We start from the raw sequence: 16,978 nt of genomic DNA, 5'->3' as shown, positions 1-16,978 counted from the left end.
CGCACCACCACCCCCCCCTACTGAGTTAGAGCTAGAGATTTCTAATGAGCAAGCAGTGTGAGCTTTGCTGATTACAGAGTTATAGGTTAGGATCAGCAGGGGGTGTTTTGTTTCTCTGCCGAGAGATCACTGCTTCCATACAGAGAGCAAAGATTCTTCTCTGCAGCATACTGGCAGAGAATAGGCTTTTCAGAAGTCCTTATCTGCTTACTCGTCTCCAGCCAATGTTTAAAAGTATTGACAGCAATGAACCCACAACATGGTAAAAAGTTGGGAAACTGCACACCCCTGACTGCATATTGAAGCAGTATAAGCCAATTTTTGTTTATTTAACTTGACAAAGGGGTTTTCACCCTGAAATGTTGGGTTTCTCCGCCCGTTCTTCTGTTGCCAGGTCTCTAGAATTGATTGCTACTTTTTTATATTTTTGTTGTTAAATTCCTTTGATGTGTATATGTTGGTATGTGTGGGTGGGTTTGTTTTCCCCCGGTTTATCATATGTTTTGCTTATTAGCACTGACTACTAGAAAGGTTAGTAATATCTAGTTTAGTGGCCATTGTGGTGGGATCCCTTATACATACTACATGCTGTATTCAATTTTTTGCTATTGTGAGATTTTCGATACAAAATACTCATGTTTGGTGTGCTGACATATCTGTACTATTACAATGGACCCACAACAGCCAGGCAAAAGGCACAGAAGCTCCAATATGCTTAGAATGCCAAGAAAACTATATATTGACTATACTATTAAAGCCTGTAGTGCTCAGAGCTATTGGCTACTACACAGCTGTTCTGTACTTCTCTTTACTCATCCACCCCAACCGACAAGTGGTGTGTTGAGAAGAAGGTTTAGCCTGTCGATCATTTATTTTTTTTGTTCCCGTGTCCCCATTAGGGTAACTGCTTATTTCCTGTCCAGAGACACAACAGGAAAGGGTGGAAAATCCCACCAAAATAGGAGGAAATTCCACCATGACAGTTGTTGCTGGTTGTGAACAAGTGTCCCCTTTCCTCTCTAATTCTGTTTAGGCAGCAAAACTAAAATTTTGATTTCTCATTACATTCTACCTGGGGACAACATCAGGTCATTAGGGCAGAAAGTGAGAATCTCTCCAGGTGAACAGTGACAGCCACCAAACAGCTACAGTGATTGTTCAGGTATTCTGATAGCAGTAGCCAGGGGGCGGCCATGGGGACTAAACAGCATAGACGGGGGGAAAATGGTTTCCTCATTCAGCACCATGGGGCTGAATGAGGAAACAAATTAAAGGCATATGGTCAGTTTAAAATAGCTAGGCATACAAAATCCTTTAACTTTTGCTATATTATAAATATTATTAATATTGCCAGCTACCATATTGGAAGTATTCACACACATTAAGTTTAGACTTGTTTTTACAACTGAAACTTTTGAATTTTTAATCTTATTTTTATATTCTCACTATGCGAAGAGCTTCATGCATTTTGTAGTATTAAAATAGATTGTTTCACTATGTCGCATGTAATTTGAAAGTGTGCTCAACAATTCCGGGTGAAATGCAAATATAGTGGGACTCGTAGATGTACAGAGACAGAAGATATTCAAATTGGGGGAAATTTATAAGTGGAGTTGGGCTTTCTCACAGTACGCAAATGTATGTAAACATTTGCAGCACATGATCTTGTTTCGGCTGAACTACTGTTGTGAAAGGGAGCGTGATACTTAATTTTCACACATGAAAATGATGTCTCATGCTCCCTGAAAGACTCGTTCACAATTTGAGCCCAATGAATCCTGGCATTGTCATCTTGGAATATGCCCAATGTGCCATCAGGGAAGAAAAAAATCCATTGATGGAAAAACCTGATCATTCCGTATATTCAGGTAGGCAGCTGACCTCATTTTTTCGGCACATAATGTTGTGGAACCTAAACCTGACCAACTGACCCAACCCCAGATCATAACACTGCCCGGGATACAGGTGGTGACTTTTTTGCTAAGCAGTGTATATACACACACACACATACACACAGAGATACGTACATACACAGTCAGAGACATTTACAGTATACACACTCACATGCATGCATACATACATACTGCACATACACACTCAGATACATACATACATACACACACATACAGTACATACTGGGGGGAATTTATCATAGCAATTGCGACAGTTTTAGCCTCTTAGATCATTTTTTTTATGTGCAAATTTGTCTTTTAACATGTGCCCCTGTTTTGTTCTGAGCTTCCACTACTTTTCCAATTGCATGTTTTTTGCACCGGTTTTGCACCTGTTTTCATCTGCGGTTCTGTGGTTGTCTGAAATTGAAGCATCACCTAACAAAACAATCACAACTTAAGAAGTCCCCATGACCACTTCTTCAAGAAGCGACAGCTAAGCTTTTTGCCTGGAGTTAAGAGTCTTCTTTCCTGGAGTCAATTAAACCTCATTTATGAACAACATTACACTACTGTGTTTCCCCGAAAATAAGACAGTGTCTTATAATTTTTTTTCTACGAAAAAAGACACGAGGTCTTATTTTTGGGGGATGTCTTACCTGGATGCAGCTGTCTGCTCTGCCATCCAGAGAGCCACAGACAGGTGGGCAGCGTGCGGGCGTGCCTGGCGGGAGGGAGGAAGCTGCGGCTAGCGCTCTGATGCCGTCCAGGGAGCCGCTCTGGGTGCTCTGTCAGCCGATCGGAAGGCATTTCAGCCCTTCTATACTGGAAGCTTCACAGTTTAGTTTTCCTAATCAGCTCCCCAAATGGAGCCCTCTAGCACCTATGTGGGTTACTACAGTTTTTGTTAAACCACTGCTGCACTGCCATCGTGCCACTCTGCATGCCCCCCACCCCACATGACTGATTGAGGTGCCACCTGAGACAAAAGTCTTAGGTTACCTCATTATGAGGACGACCCTAACTATGCCCATCAAATGTTCACAATGTATTGACAGGGTATACCTTTGTGTATACTAAGTTAGGCACAGGGCATTTACAGGGTGTACCTGTGTGTACTACATTCACACGGGACTTTAGGTTGTAGCTGGTGATTCCTGTGGCAAGAACATACAGATTCTTCAGCAGGAATCCGAGGTGGGTCAATACAGAAGTGGTCACTATGCCTGTTCAAATGAATAACAGGCAGACAGCAGCAACATCTGTCAGCGGCAGTCTGCATGTAATCATACAAGGAAAGGTTTGTAATAGATGATTGTCCCTGGACACAATCTTTTTGCTTCCAGATACAATCATCTATCTAGAGCCACGGATAATCATACAATGTACAATTACCCGTGAGAATGTAGACTTACAGGGTTTAAGTGTGTATACTAAGCTAGCCCCAGAACATTTACATGTTATAAGGGTGTATATTCTAAGATAGTATGAAGAAGTCATCACAAGTGAAATTCCCTCCAGCTGCTTTTTATAGTGTTTCAGAGCATTCCTGGTAATCTTGCTTATATGTGATAATTATCAAAGTACATTTGCTATGAACAGTGGCTAAGGTTTGTAAAAAGTCCCTTATTAGCAGACACGTCTCTTATTTTCATTAAAACCTTCTTGTCATATTGCTTTATGCTCATGCTGAAATCCTCTAATAATTAAAAGCATTAGCTATGCAATCTGTGCTTGAATCCTATACAGTCCCAATTATATTTCACATGAGTTTTTCTTACTTTTCTCTTTTCGAGGATTTTGACAGCCGCAATACACAACTTTAATCTCTTATTTTACCATAAAATAAGTTTCAGCATAATGTCTTATGTAAAAAAAGAATCTTTTGGTGACTAGTGATGAGTTAAACATGTCTGTGTTAGATTTGTGGGAATGCTTGGGGAATGCCCTAAAATTGTCTGTGAAGCCGCGCGGCTGTACGATGTATAAAATGTACTATAGCAAAAGTGACATACAAAGAAAAATTGGCCAAATATGGCAGAATATTTTATGTCCTCTCCTTTCCTAGCAGTAAATGGCACCAGATCATCTTTTATTCTACCTTGCACTAGTTGTGACTGGTGCCACAGGACCATTTCCTTCCACATTGTTCAAGAACTATTGCAGAGTGAAAATGTGCCAAGGAAGCAGGACAGATGACAACCCCAGTGACGAGCAATGATTTTTAAGCAGAACATGTTGTAGACATTCTCTTTCATAATCATTATGCTGTGTTTAGAAATATTAGTGGCCATATTGTTTTAAATATTCAACACACAAGGGAAAAGGAGTATCGCAATGAATCAACAAAAAATAGACTAATCTCCTGGGTTTCAAAAAATATAATAAACAAAAAATTCCTTAAGCACAGAAATCCCAAAAGCGGAGCTGTCTAATGAACAAGTAACAAAGAATATATAATATTCAATTTTAATGATCATAGTAAAAAGTAAAAAATTAAATCACATCGCTAAACACGTTTAAAACCTTAAAATAACAAAGGCTTCCCTTCAACAGCCCAAGTAAATAGATGTCAGTAATGATGGTAATATAATTAACATTGTTTTCTACTAAAAATGTATATTTGTTCCCTATCCCCAAGCCACAGCTCATATAAGTAGGGAGGAGGGTTATCATTCTTGTTGTATTATTTTAGATTTAATTTTATTTTCCATAGAATGTCATATGTAAAATGAGACTCATTTTGTTGCGTCAGAATGAAAGAGACTCTGTGATGGGTAGGGGTATATGTGTGAAGTTAGGTGGTGTGGATATAGCTTACCAGTTCAATCACTGAGAGATAGCTAGTTATGCAGCCCAACAATACAGACCCTCAAATTAAATAATCAGGGCCATAAAGTGACCCGATAATAGAAACCTGTCATGAGTGAAACATGGATGCTGTCATTGCTAATCTAACTGCTAGGTGCCTGGCTGTTGACCCTCTGGCTTCAATATGTTAAATCACCAACCTGGAATAAGTGCCCCTTCAGACTATTTATAATTTTACTTTTCTGGCAGTGTTTGGTACCTGTATCCCCCACTGCATGCTGTGGTTGCAATATTTAACCACGTCTTCACTACACAACTCCCCATTGGTGTAGGGATCAGCGAATGGAACCACAATACACGGTGGGGCACACAGGCATCTGTCACAAGTCAAATGCCAAAGAATCTAAGGTTGCATCACTGGAATAGTGGTAAGGTAGGACACACAGGCCACATGAGAGGTGCATGAACGGCCTCTTCTATTATAAGGTCTTGTTTTTGCTAATAGAAAAAAAAAAACTGAACAGGGTTACTTTAAGATTAGTTTTGAGGAATACATCTTGCCACAAATTAAGCCCACGGGGTCCTCTATCTTAAAAGTCCTGAGCTGAATATGAAATCATAGTGTCTGTTGTTTCATTGTGTCGTTATTATACCTTGTATGTTCCTTTTCCACATTGCATTAACTCAGATGTTGTTGTTTGTGTTCTATGCAGAGTGACTATTCAAGTGACACAGAAAGTGAAGACAACTTCTTAATGATGCCACCAAGGGACCACCTTGGCCTGAGTGTATTTTCCATGCTGTGCTGCTTCTGGCCTCTGGGAATAGCTGCCTTTTATTTGTCACACGAGGTAAGTTTGAGTCTGGTGAAAATTCTGAAAACATAGCTGTCAAATACTGCAAATAATGAATCCCTCTTTTTCATGTCTACCAGACATTCTCCAGCTTGCTTCAATACATTAATATTGTGTGTTCATTTTTAGCAGCAGGGCAGCTCTATCACAAGAATAAATTATTCATTCATGAAGCTTTACGCCTTTAATTGTGTGAAGATACTTTAGCAGCCGGAGTTTTGGTCGTCTTTATATGGAAAACCTAATAGCTTCTATTACTCATTTTAGTCATTACCTGCATTTTCTGTACTTGACGTGCTCACATACATGGCTGAAATTGTTTATTTCTCAACAGCAGCTAAAGAACAATGGAGCTGTGAATAGGAATCAATTACTGTCACATTCCCAACCGCTGGGAAATTTTAGCTTTAACAAGCAAAATTCATTATTTCATGGACAAGGTTATAACACAGCTGTGTACACACAAGCGTTTGTGCGCATGTATGCTTGTGTACAAGCCACACAAGGATTTATGAAGCATTTAAAAGGCCCTTCTTTGTGTTTTGCAGTCTGCCAGCCTAATACCAGGTTAATAGAACTTTGACAGCTGCTTGGCAATATCCAGCAACTTTTGTCCTAAAATCTATGAACTGTCATTTCTACCTTTCATTAGTAATAATCATTTATATAATCTCCTCAGATGTATGTTATGGTCCTGCAGTTTTTTGGAAGGCGTCTTGATTGTGCCACATTTATGAAATGTTACTTCATATGTGCTTACCTGTTATTGTGAATTTAGGAACTGAGATTAATGTCCTAAATGGTACTTTGCTCCTTTCTCTGCATCAGCATGATTCAGGTGTATTGACAGTTCCGATCCTACATTTTCATATTTGGGGGCCATTGCTGTTGGTTCCAGGCTGATTACCTACATTAAAAAAATCTCATCAACTTCATTGCCTAAACAGCCTTGTACTAACAAGTGTAAGTGTTTGTAACAATTGTATTCTCTTAGCCATCTTGTAACTGGCTTTTAACTTGTCTCTTCCTACTAATACCTCTAGCAACCAAACTTTTTAGAGTTCTTGGTTTTTTTTTTAATGACTTATTAAGGCAAAGCTGAAATAGAACAGTTGCCTTTAAGTGGATGTATAACCTATATATCACTTTACCTTCCTTGCCTCTACTTGCTTCTGTCTACTTGAAAGTGCAAATAAGTTGCCTCAAATATTTACCTTGGTTGAACTGGCTGATTCCAATTATCATCAGCCTGTTTCTTCTCCGACACTTCCTCTTGTGTAAGGTAGAAGTACTGATTGGCTGACTTTGACTGAACTTGCAATCAGTGTCTTTTCTCACAGGGACCGCCCCCCCCTTTCTCAGCTTAGATCCATAAGTATAGAAAAAAACAGCAGGATACCAATAATTGGATGGATTGAATCCTGTTAAAAAGGTACAGTGGTACAGTAAAGACAACCTTATCATACAGGGACACAGACTGCATGCTCAGTACTTTTCATACAACAATTGCTGTAGTGCATTGGATACCCAGATCTCTTGTGTCAATAATCTAGAAATGTGGGAACACATGCTTATGATTTAGTAGAGTTATTCCCCGCCACATCAACTGCAGTCTCTATACTGCTTCCAACATAAAGAAAATCAAAAAGTTGCTAACAACCACGATTGAAACTATACCTGTTTTCAAAAATGGAATGTAACTGGTGATACAAGAAGCAGAGAGAAGTTACAAAGCATAAAATACACTTCTACTGGCCCCTTAAGGTACTTTCTGGAGTGTGGCTCCAGGTTATTACAGAGAATTGCAATTAAGTTGAAACTAGTGATTTTTTTTATAGCCCATCTGCAGTGTGCTGGCATGCATAAGTAGCATTATGATAACATACTACTCATACTGCAGTATGGTATAGCCAAGTGAATGAAAGATCACTTCTGATTTGTTGGGAGTAGCTGAGAGGTGTAAATGTGTATTTTTGTAACTTGAGTACATAGTTTAATAATATTTGACAGCAAACCTGCTTTTATTTTCACCATGCCATACCTATTAGATTGCATTAAATTGGAAAACTCCATAAGAAAATATTATTAAAAGTCACATACACAGACAGGACAGAGTTTCTAATTACTGCCCCTGTAGGCCAGTTATTTTTTGCTGCCTGATCCTACCTCATTCAACTGGCTAGCTTTAGTATCTGGGGTAGGGAGGCTTAAAGGAGAACTATGAGGTGAGTGCTTTTCACTCACCTCATAGTTCTAGCCGACCTGTGACAATGAGACTGTCACAGGTCGGCTCAGTAGATCAGGAGGTGAGGGAACACATACCAGCGTTCGCTCACCTCTCAATCCTGTCACGGCAGGATTCCCCCCTCCCCGCTCCGATTTGCCGGCGCTGACTGGCGGAACGGACGGGGGAGGGGGCGGGTACAGCTGGCTCTGCCTCTAGGTAGGCAGAGCCAGCTGTCAGTCATGCAGCTGGGCGGATCCAGACATAATTGTTGGGATCCGCTTCAGCTGCAGCGTCTTAGTACACCGCGAGCAGCAGCTCGTGGTATACTGCGGAGTCTCAGTATACCGCGAGCTACAGCTTGCGGTATACTGAGCCTAGGGTGACGGGAGGACGCTAGTTTGTCTCCTCCCGTTACCCAAAGGAGAACTATGGGGAAAAGCCTTAACCCCATAGTTCTCCTTTAAATAGTCAGTTTGCCCACTCTGACCTGACACCAATAAATAGAAGAGTAGGACATATTGTCGCCATGCTCTGCTTGCATTTTCACTTGGTGAAGTTGGTGAACTGTACATACACATTACAGAACAAGAGCTCACAAACTGTTCAGGGCAGCAGCAATGAAAACATTGGTGGATTGTTCTGGCAGGCAGGGTCTGTTTACACAGAATTGTTATCAGATGACATTTTGCTAGCTGTGTTCTGCCACTTTCATCCTTGCTGCCCTAGGCTATAGCCAATGCTGGCTATTGAGAAATCTGGCTCTGCACACCCTGAATTACATTTTTCCCACTCTAGACAACTGCCTCCTTTGCCCTCCCACTACACCTGTAAGCTGATCAAATGTAATAATCTGTAGGAGTTATTTCAGCTGCTTCCAATTATTTATCTAACCATAATTCCATCAAAATGTTAACTTCTTGCACCTGAATATCACATATATGTTCAATTGCTTTTTCTTTGCATTCAATAATTCAAGCTTTCTCTTTACTGCGAATGGTTCCCTTTTCTGCTCTCCTAAACGATACCTCATAAAACCTTGCACTAGTCAGAAGATAACAGTACTTTAAAGAGCAAAAAAGTAAAGCAAATTCAGCTCATCTGTGTGATACAAAATTTTTGTGAATTGAAAATATTGTATTCTATCCTAAAAATCAGATGGCCAAAACTGGGTGCATTGTGCTATAGTGACTTAATTAAACTGTTCAGTCATGTTATGAAATACGTTTTTGTATTGGGCTCATGATGATTCAGACAAGTATGTAGGAGTTGCTGAGATACTTTCTAAACTGTTGTTGAAAAATAAAGCTGAACTCCAGTTTAATGCACAGATAGCATACTTGTCGAGATCATTTGTATTTCATCAGTTCTGAGATTTACACAGCTTTGCCAGACAACACAGCCCTGTCTGAGAGGCAAGATACCTTATTTTTATCTGATGCAGTTCAATAACACTTACAAGTCTTGTCCCTCCACTGGCCTGTGACCGGAGAGTAAAAGAAGAAGCATCAGACTAAAGAGCTCATCTTTCTTTCACTCTGCACTGCGGCACAACTGACTACCTCCTTGTGCTGCTCTCCTAGTTTGACCTCTTCTGTGCAGGAACTGCAAGAGGCTGCCACCAAGTCAAATTCAGTGCTTCCTCTTGCATTAAACATACATTTAATGATATATTAATGAATACAGAAAGGCGGTAATTTGTGACTTTGATATCTGTCTGGAGTTCAGCTTTAAATATAATTGTGTACAGTATGTGAGGACGGCCAACATTGCTGCTTTAAAGGGAAAGTATACTGTATTGTCTGTATTTTTTTTTGTGTCTAGTATATTTTACAGTGTTCATTTTAGTATGTGTAATTTGACTTGTTCTATAATGTTTTTGTTGTACGTAGAGATTTTCAGTTTAGCTACAAAAAGTCTCTGTATTTGACTCACTCAGCCTCCCTGCTGTAAGAAAACATTCCTTAAGAGAAATATGGTGACTGCCATTGCTCTCCCTATAAAAATGTTATTTACCTGCTGAAGTATTGACCTCAGTGCTTTCTTAATCTGTGACTTGGAACAAGTGTAGAGATAAGGAATTGGAACGCTCATTTATAATATATTCTAGGCCTATGATTTTTTGAAGAAAGAGCCCAGGAGCAATCATTTTCAGAAGGAGACCAACCATGGTAGCCCCTGTACTTCTTTCATTACAAGTACACTTTCTAACGGACCCGCATTAGATATGATAATGTCACGGGCCCTTAGACCGCCAGAGCCCAGGGGAGAAGAGGTTGCAGGAACTGGTCTAGTAGCCAGGTGGGAACGAGTATCAGGTGAGTATATTTTCTTTCATTTAGACCCTACACTAAATCAAGCAATTAGTCCTTGCAGTGCGGGGGTAGCCCCACTGGAAGGGTTAATTTAAATAAATAATGAAATTCTTATTTAAACATTTCCATACTCTATTCAGGGCTAAAAACTAAACTACAACAAACAGAACTAAAAAGTCAAAGGTTTTGAGTTTGCTCAAACTTGAAGAGTAGCTGAGACTAATAATGAGGTCTGGCTACCAGCTAAGATGTGAACTTAGGAATGGAGGCTTTATCCTACCAAAAGTTCTGCTAATCCTCTCGGAATCAGGACCAAGGACAGGACTTATAAGACTTATTACGATTATGAGAAAAAAATATTTTTTCTTTACATCAGATACCATCTGTGGATCCCCTCACCATGTGTAAGTTAAAAAGCTAGGTGACACATACAGTACACAGCATCCACAATCCTGTGAGCCAGTGATGACAATAGTTATATAGATAAGCTGAAAAGATGCATGAACCAAGTTTTACTAAATTATATTTTTGTAGTGTGTTTGGTTTGCTGGCTTCATTGCCTTAATAATTCCTATAAAAGCTGATGCCTGTGTGGCAGTAAAACATATGAAAGTATATATGTTTCTGGGGATTATTGACCCAGGTCAGTGACTTCCAGGAAAGTATAAACCTACTCAGGAAAACAACCGTGAGCACTAAGGAACATAAGTTAAAGTTGCAATAATGTTGAAAAAAACCAGTGCTGTTCATATTACTGTGCACAATTTCCAAACTACTGAACAGCGGAATTCAACGTTTACTAATTACAAACCTAATGCTCTGCACACAACATTTGGCTTGCAGGGCTCTAGGCATCCCCCTTAATCCACTAAAGTCACTTATATTCTGTGTGAATCCTTCACCACTTCTAACAAGAACCATTGCTTGAAAAAAACCACACCGCATTTCAGAATTATTTATCTCAGCTTTCTGAGATTAGAGGGGGACACCTCTTAGCATGGGGTGTGTAGGCAAAGGACACCCTGCTGCCATGCCTCTCATTTTTAGGATCAGGACAGTTGAAGGAGTGGCAGATGAATTTTCTTCCAAAAGAGGGACAGTCTCTCCAAATGAGGAACAGTTAGGAGCTACGCAGTACAATCCAACTGATAAATTGTATTCCACTAGACTTCTCCTTCTGATGCATTTGCTCTATTTAGAGCTTAAAGTGACACTAAACTCAGGAGTTAAATCTTAAAAATATATTCAAGTACCTTAAAAATTAGCAAAATGTAGCTTATTTGTGTATCACTGGGCTGTAGATCCTCAGATCATTTCTGAATTGTTGCTGACACTGTCCTTCATTTTGGAGGATGGCTACTTTTGTCCCCCATGGTCCCTGTGTGTGTGTGTTGTAATGTAGCCACCGCTCCAAGCTCACTCCCGTAATGGACTACAATCTCAATATAAATTAGTAAACTAAACATGAGATTATAGCCCATCACAGGAGCGAGCTTGGAGCGTTGGCTACTTTACAACACACACAGGGACCATGGGGAACAAAAGTAGCCACCCTCCAGAAGGAAGGAGAGTGTCAGCATGAATTCAGAGATTATTTGAGGATCTACAGCTGAGTGATACACAAATAAGATACTACTTGAAAGTCTTCTGTATGTTGAGCCGTTGAAATATGAAACTCCCTGATATGCTGAAGATAAATTGTATTTCTTTCTAATATTATATCTTTTTCTGCAAATTCTGTTGTAGAATATCTAAACCCAACAACAAAATGCTGCAGCTATCCAGTCCATAGACGGAGTGGCTACGTACGTTTCCCTCTTATTTTCACCTATTAATGCTGCAGGGACACATTTCCTGTCCTAGTGTGACATCACTCCTTCACCATACTGCATCTTCGAAGGAGCAGTGTTATCACCCTAGGACAGAACTACAGTAGACTACAGAGTCCTACAGAGGACAGAACTACAGAGTACTTGCCTATCTCTTCATCTCCATGGGGGCGGTTGTTGTTCACATAGGTTTTAATAAACTTCTGTCTTATTAAATCTCATCAGCTATAATATATGTTTGAGATCATAGCAAAAATGTTTTAGAGCAGTTGAGAGTTTAATAAGTTGGATGCTTGTTTAAAATTGTCATGCATTTTATTGAAAAACACATATACTGTATGATAGTCTTTCAAAAAGCCTTTTGTGAACATTCCTCCTCCCCACTGTGTGCTGACCTACCCCCTTCCACTGTACACTCACGCAGTTCTGGTACCGAGTCCACTAGCAATCTGCTACAATGTTTACCTGTGGCCGGTGCCTCTTCTACTTCTGACATGCATATGAAATGGACTCAGAATAGCGCTGAATATCTGAGCAGGAGTATGTGTAAGTATGGATACAAATTCTCTATCAGCATATACTGTATATTGTTTGGCACATCTTCCACTTAGAGTGATTGTATCATTTAGAACTTCAAAGACTTTATATAAATAAGTAGTCTGATGTTTTTCTATTGCAGATTTAAGTACATGATGTAAAAATGAGTCATCACGAGAGACCTGTTTACAGTGTGACTAGTGGAGTCAGAAATTGTGCTGTAATTTTCCTATCAGATGAAAGTGTCTGCATCTTTTTATTATGTGCTTTTATGCTGTACCTACAGATGTGAATCAGTGCATTTGTGTATTACACCTATTAGCTGGTATCCTTTGTTAAAAAGCCTCTTAAAACTAAGAGGGGACAAAAATACATATTTACTGTTGGACTTTGATCATGTCATTTACACAGACATAATACCTTCTTCTACAATTGCCATGAGTATTACAAGACATGTTTAAACTCCTGCATGTTTATCCAATAAAACAATCCAAAGAGAAAGGTTTCGAGCAGTAAGTCAGTACTCATATAAACCAATCAAAATCAATAATGTACTAATTGGACTCTAGTAAAGTGAATTCTGATTGGCTCTTTGGGTTACTGCATTTTCCACATGTCACTTTGTTCTTTGTAGTATTTATTTTTAATAAGACAGAGTTCATGAATTAGTTTTTTCAGCATATTACCAATTGATATTGTGTGGAATATATCTGTGGCTACTGTGGACCAGATTAGGAAATACTGCAAAAGAGATTGACATGTTACACAGCTATTAAAAGCTTTTTGAAGAAGAAGTGGGATTAAAATGAGTAGCTTTCAAAATAATAGTCATCATATACCTCTAAGACCATCCCTTATGCTTTGAAAGTATGCTGAAATGATGCCCATGGACACTTAAAGGTGGTTGGATGTTCTGGTATGATCTAAACACCTTAAGGCGGATGGTCTGGCGATATATTCCTAAATGTGAAGATTTGGCTCACATTGTGAAAAACAGCTGAATTTGGGCACTGTCCTTTCACCACTATGAATACAGTATCTTACAGCTGACCTTCAGCTTGGCTACACACATACCTTCTCGTCAATGTATACATTAAAAAAAAACACATATTATTTTTCTGCAGTTTTCAGGCTGGTCACGCGGCCTTTCTTTTCTTCCTTGTTCCTGGACTGAGTGGTGCTCAGAGCAAATGGGTTTAATAACATTCGCTGACATTCATCTAAGAAGACTGGTGACATCTAGTGCTTGAAAGGAATTACCGAGGGGAGACTGGTCCCAGAACTGAAGGTAAGTATTTCATAAAAATGCCCCTTTTTTAACATTCTGGCCCAACTAAGGCACCTTATCTAATGCCTGAGCTCAGTACTAATTGGAGACACCCCTTCTGAGCTGCTACAGTAGAGGGAGTACTCAAAATCTTACATCAATTTCTAAAAAAGTGAATTCCACCAAATCCATTCCTAAGTGTTGTCAGCATAAAACTGGCTAAACACACTGTCGGGAAAGTAAAAAATGCAAACAATCTTTCTGACCTCACGCTTCTTTGCCACCCAGTCCTGCACAATCATAAACACTCACTCCAGGACCGATTTGTTGTGGAGTGATGCTGCAGACATTTCTAGGGTTGGCATAATGAAACAATAGGGATTGCGTGCGGTTTTCTAACCAGCCTGCAAGGATAGAAGAGAAAAGACAATGACTGTTTGCTGCCATTTACAGCATGCTTCCTAAGCAAGGCACTTGTTCTTTTTTATTAAAAATATTTTATTTTCCAGTTGACCTTTTTTTGAAGTTATAGTATACAGGCATTCTCTTGCAGAAACATAATGATAAAATATACATTTCTAACATAGGTTTGCTTGGTATTATCCTATCTTCTTGTCCCTACAGTCTGCTCAAAAAGTCAGTTTAAAGGGATTCCAGTTTACCTATTTAACAAGTTTCCAACGTGGGACATTCAGCCTGAAAGCAGTGTGTTTACTAAAGCAGAAAGCAGTATGTTTACTACAGCAGTTCCTCCTGGGCACCACTAGAGGGAGCTGAAAGGAAGACCAGCGATAGGCTGCTTATTTACCCCCAAACATTGTTCATCTATAGCCAACTTCCCTTGTGGCTCCCTCTAGCGGTGGCCAGGAACAACTACTGCAGGAACAGAAGATACAAACTGCTATATGGCTGGTGTCTGAATGAACTGTTTATTAGCAAAACTCTTGCGGTTGACTTTTTTGTTATCCGGGTACAGGGATAAGGAAGAATAAACAATATGCAATGAAAGTGCACTTATCCTTTATTTAATCTAATCACCACCCACCTTTTTGTTCTTGGACCAGCACTCATGGATTTCATTAGAATCATGTACAATACAAAACTGTAAGATGCTTTCCTCAAGTCTGAATTTAAGACAATAATAATTTTATTGTCTCTAAATCTCAATAAATTGGTCTGGGATTTCCAACATCTCTGAAGACATCTGTTCTATTTTATAAAGAAAAGTAAACTCTATTTATTAGCTAAATTAAGGTTGAGGATTAGAGTGTCTATTTTTCTATATTAGGGTCAAAGAACACTTGCTTTAACCAGTATAAAGTCAGTAAGCTTCTAATCCTCCTCGCTTATTAAACGACTGGATGTCAGATAGGTAGATTTTTGGATGAAGAGGGCTAATGAATATTTATATAAACGTTTTGAGCATAATACCTCCAGCTCCCTAGACAAAAACAAGCCTGGAGTGCAACTATGATGAGATTATATTTGCTGCAACCTAATGATCAGAAAAATGGTATGAGGAGTGCCACAGTTGTTTTCTGTGTTTATGGAAGTATGATGACAAATGGCATATCAGTGATTCACTGACATTTGGCTTGCTCGGAATGCTTTTCAGAGGGCAATCATTAATGCTCCAGAAAACCCACTACAGAGGAAAATATAGCACCGCTGAAGATGAGATCATGAACATGAAATATATGTGAGGATGTGTGTGATTGAATTAGAGGCTTTTACATGCGCTACAAATACTCTCGCTTTTTTGGCGTTAATTCGAATTTATTTCTACTCATAATGAAAACAACACTTTAACACAGACATGATAAATATTGTAGATTGCCGTCTGTTAACATGTTGGGCCTTTTAAAGGAAAACTCTAGTCAGCAGCAGCAAATACATATACACTTACATACAGACATGTATTTGTAAACTATTTTGCCTGTGAAATTATTTGTACAACCACTTTTGTGATTCACACAAGGGAAGTGAGGTCAGTGGAGGCAGGTGAGGCAGAGCCTCACCTAGAATTATGGAGGAAAAAGCTTTTTCTCCATTCAGATCGGCATCTAACAGGTTACACAGCAGGGAAATCCTCCCCGATGTGTAACCTGTCATGGACGGAGCGCTGCCTGTTAAGTACAGGCAGCGCTGCATCCAGCTTTTGACAGGTAGTTAGGTTACATGACAGCGGGCTTCCCCACTGCATGTGTAACCTAACTATTGAAGCCAGAGCTGTCACAGCCTCTACTCTTTGTTAGAGGCGTGAGCTCTGTGGATGACTTGGACCAATGGCAAAGCGCCATTGGTCCAAGCTGTCCACTCAAAAGAAGAAAAAAAAAGCCACTGAGGCCATCGATCTCGATGCCTAAGCAGTGACAAGCAAGTGAGGGAAAGGGAGGCTCCTCCCTGTCTCCTCCCTACCTCCTTTACACTAGCTTGGGGACGGGTTGGGGACGGGGTGCAGGCTTCGTCTGTCGGGGGGCGGGCTGGACGTGCTGCGGGCAAGGCTGGGGAATGCTTTATCCAGAACAAGAGGTACCCCTCCTACATTATGTAGAAAGAAGGCAGCACCATTATTTAAAAGTCATCAGTTCTGCAACTTCTATGGCATCACCATACTAAGCCATAGGAAAACTCTCCCTACTTTTGCCTCTGTTGCCTGAAAAATGTTAGGATGGCATCAATGATTAGAACTGAACAACAAACAGATATAAAACACCAATATTGCAGTTTTGCATTCATTAAAAAATTATAAAATGTATTTTATCTCCTGTCGAGCAGTACAGTGCCACATTAAAGCCACTAGATGGAGGTGAGGATTATAGGAAATAAGTCAATTTTCCCTATACTCCTCAGCTCCTTCTAGAGCCTATATTGCAGTATTTTCTGAATGTTACATTCAACCTAAAAACAATTTATGAAGAGCATTCGCTTTTGCTTTTAGTTGCACAGAACTAATGTTCATAGAGGTTCACAGGGCCTCACAGTGGTATATTTGCAGTGTGAGATTATCTAAGGCACTAAGGTGGTGCTGCTAGTCCTTAAATATGCACTGAGATTTGATGATGTCACTACTGTGCTGCTCACTGTTCCGTGCTGCTCACTGTTCCGCTTGCTGCAGAGGAGTTGCAACTGAGGACCTGCAGACCAGAATTTCCCTTCTTCTCCTGCTTTATCAATTCTGTAAATCTGCACTTTCTGAAGCTTCACTATTGCTACTTGATTTTTCTTTCATCACATCACAAGTCAAAA

General features: G+C 39.7%; 1 protein-coding gene across 2 annotated transcripts in view; it reads left to right on the top strand.

Moving 5' to 3' along the window:
- The window catches only part of SYNDIG1 (synapse differentiation inducing 1), a 192,306-nt gene that overhangs the window by 137,875 nt on the left and 37,453 nt on the right, over positions 1-16,978 (top strand). For both annotated transcript variants that reach the window (XM_018559548.1, XM_018559549.1), the window contains exon 3: positions 5,417-5,554. In XM_018559548.1, the coding sequence (XP_018415050.1) occupies positions 5,417-5,554 (138 nt within the window). The remainder of the gene's footprint in view (positions 1-5,416; positions 5,555-16,978) is intronic.

This window comes from Nanorana parkeri, unplaced genomic scaffold (genome assembly GCF_000935625.1).
Source record: "Nanorana parkeri isolate BGI_ZX_2015 unplaced genomic scaffold, ASM93562v1 scaffold402, whole genome shotgun sequence".
NCBI lineage: Eukaryota > Metazoa > Chordata > Amphibia > Anura > Dicroglossidae > Nanorana > Nanorana parkeri.
The sequence above is the reverse complement of the archived record's forward strand: the minus strand, read 5'-3'. Positions and strand labels throughout refer to the sequence as shown.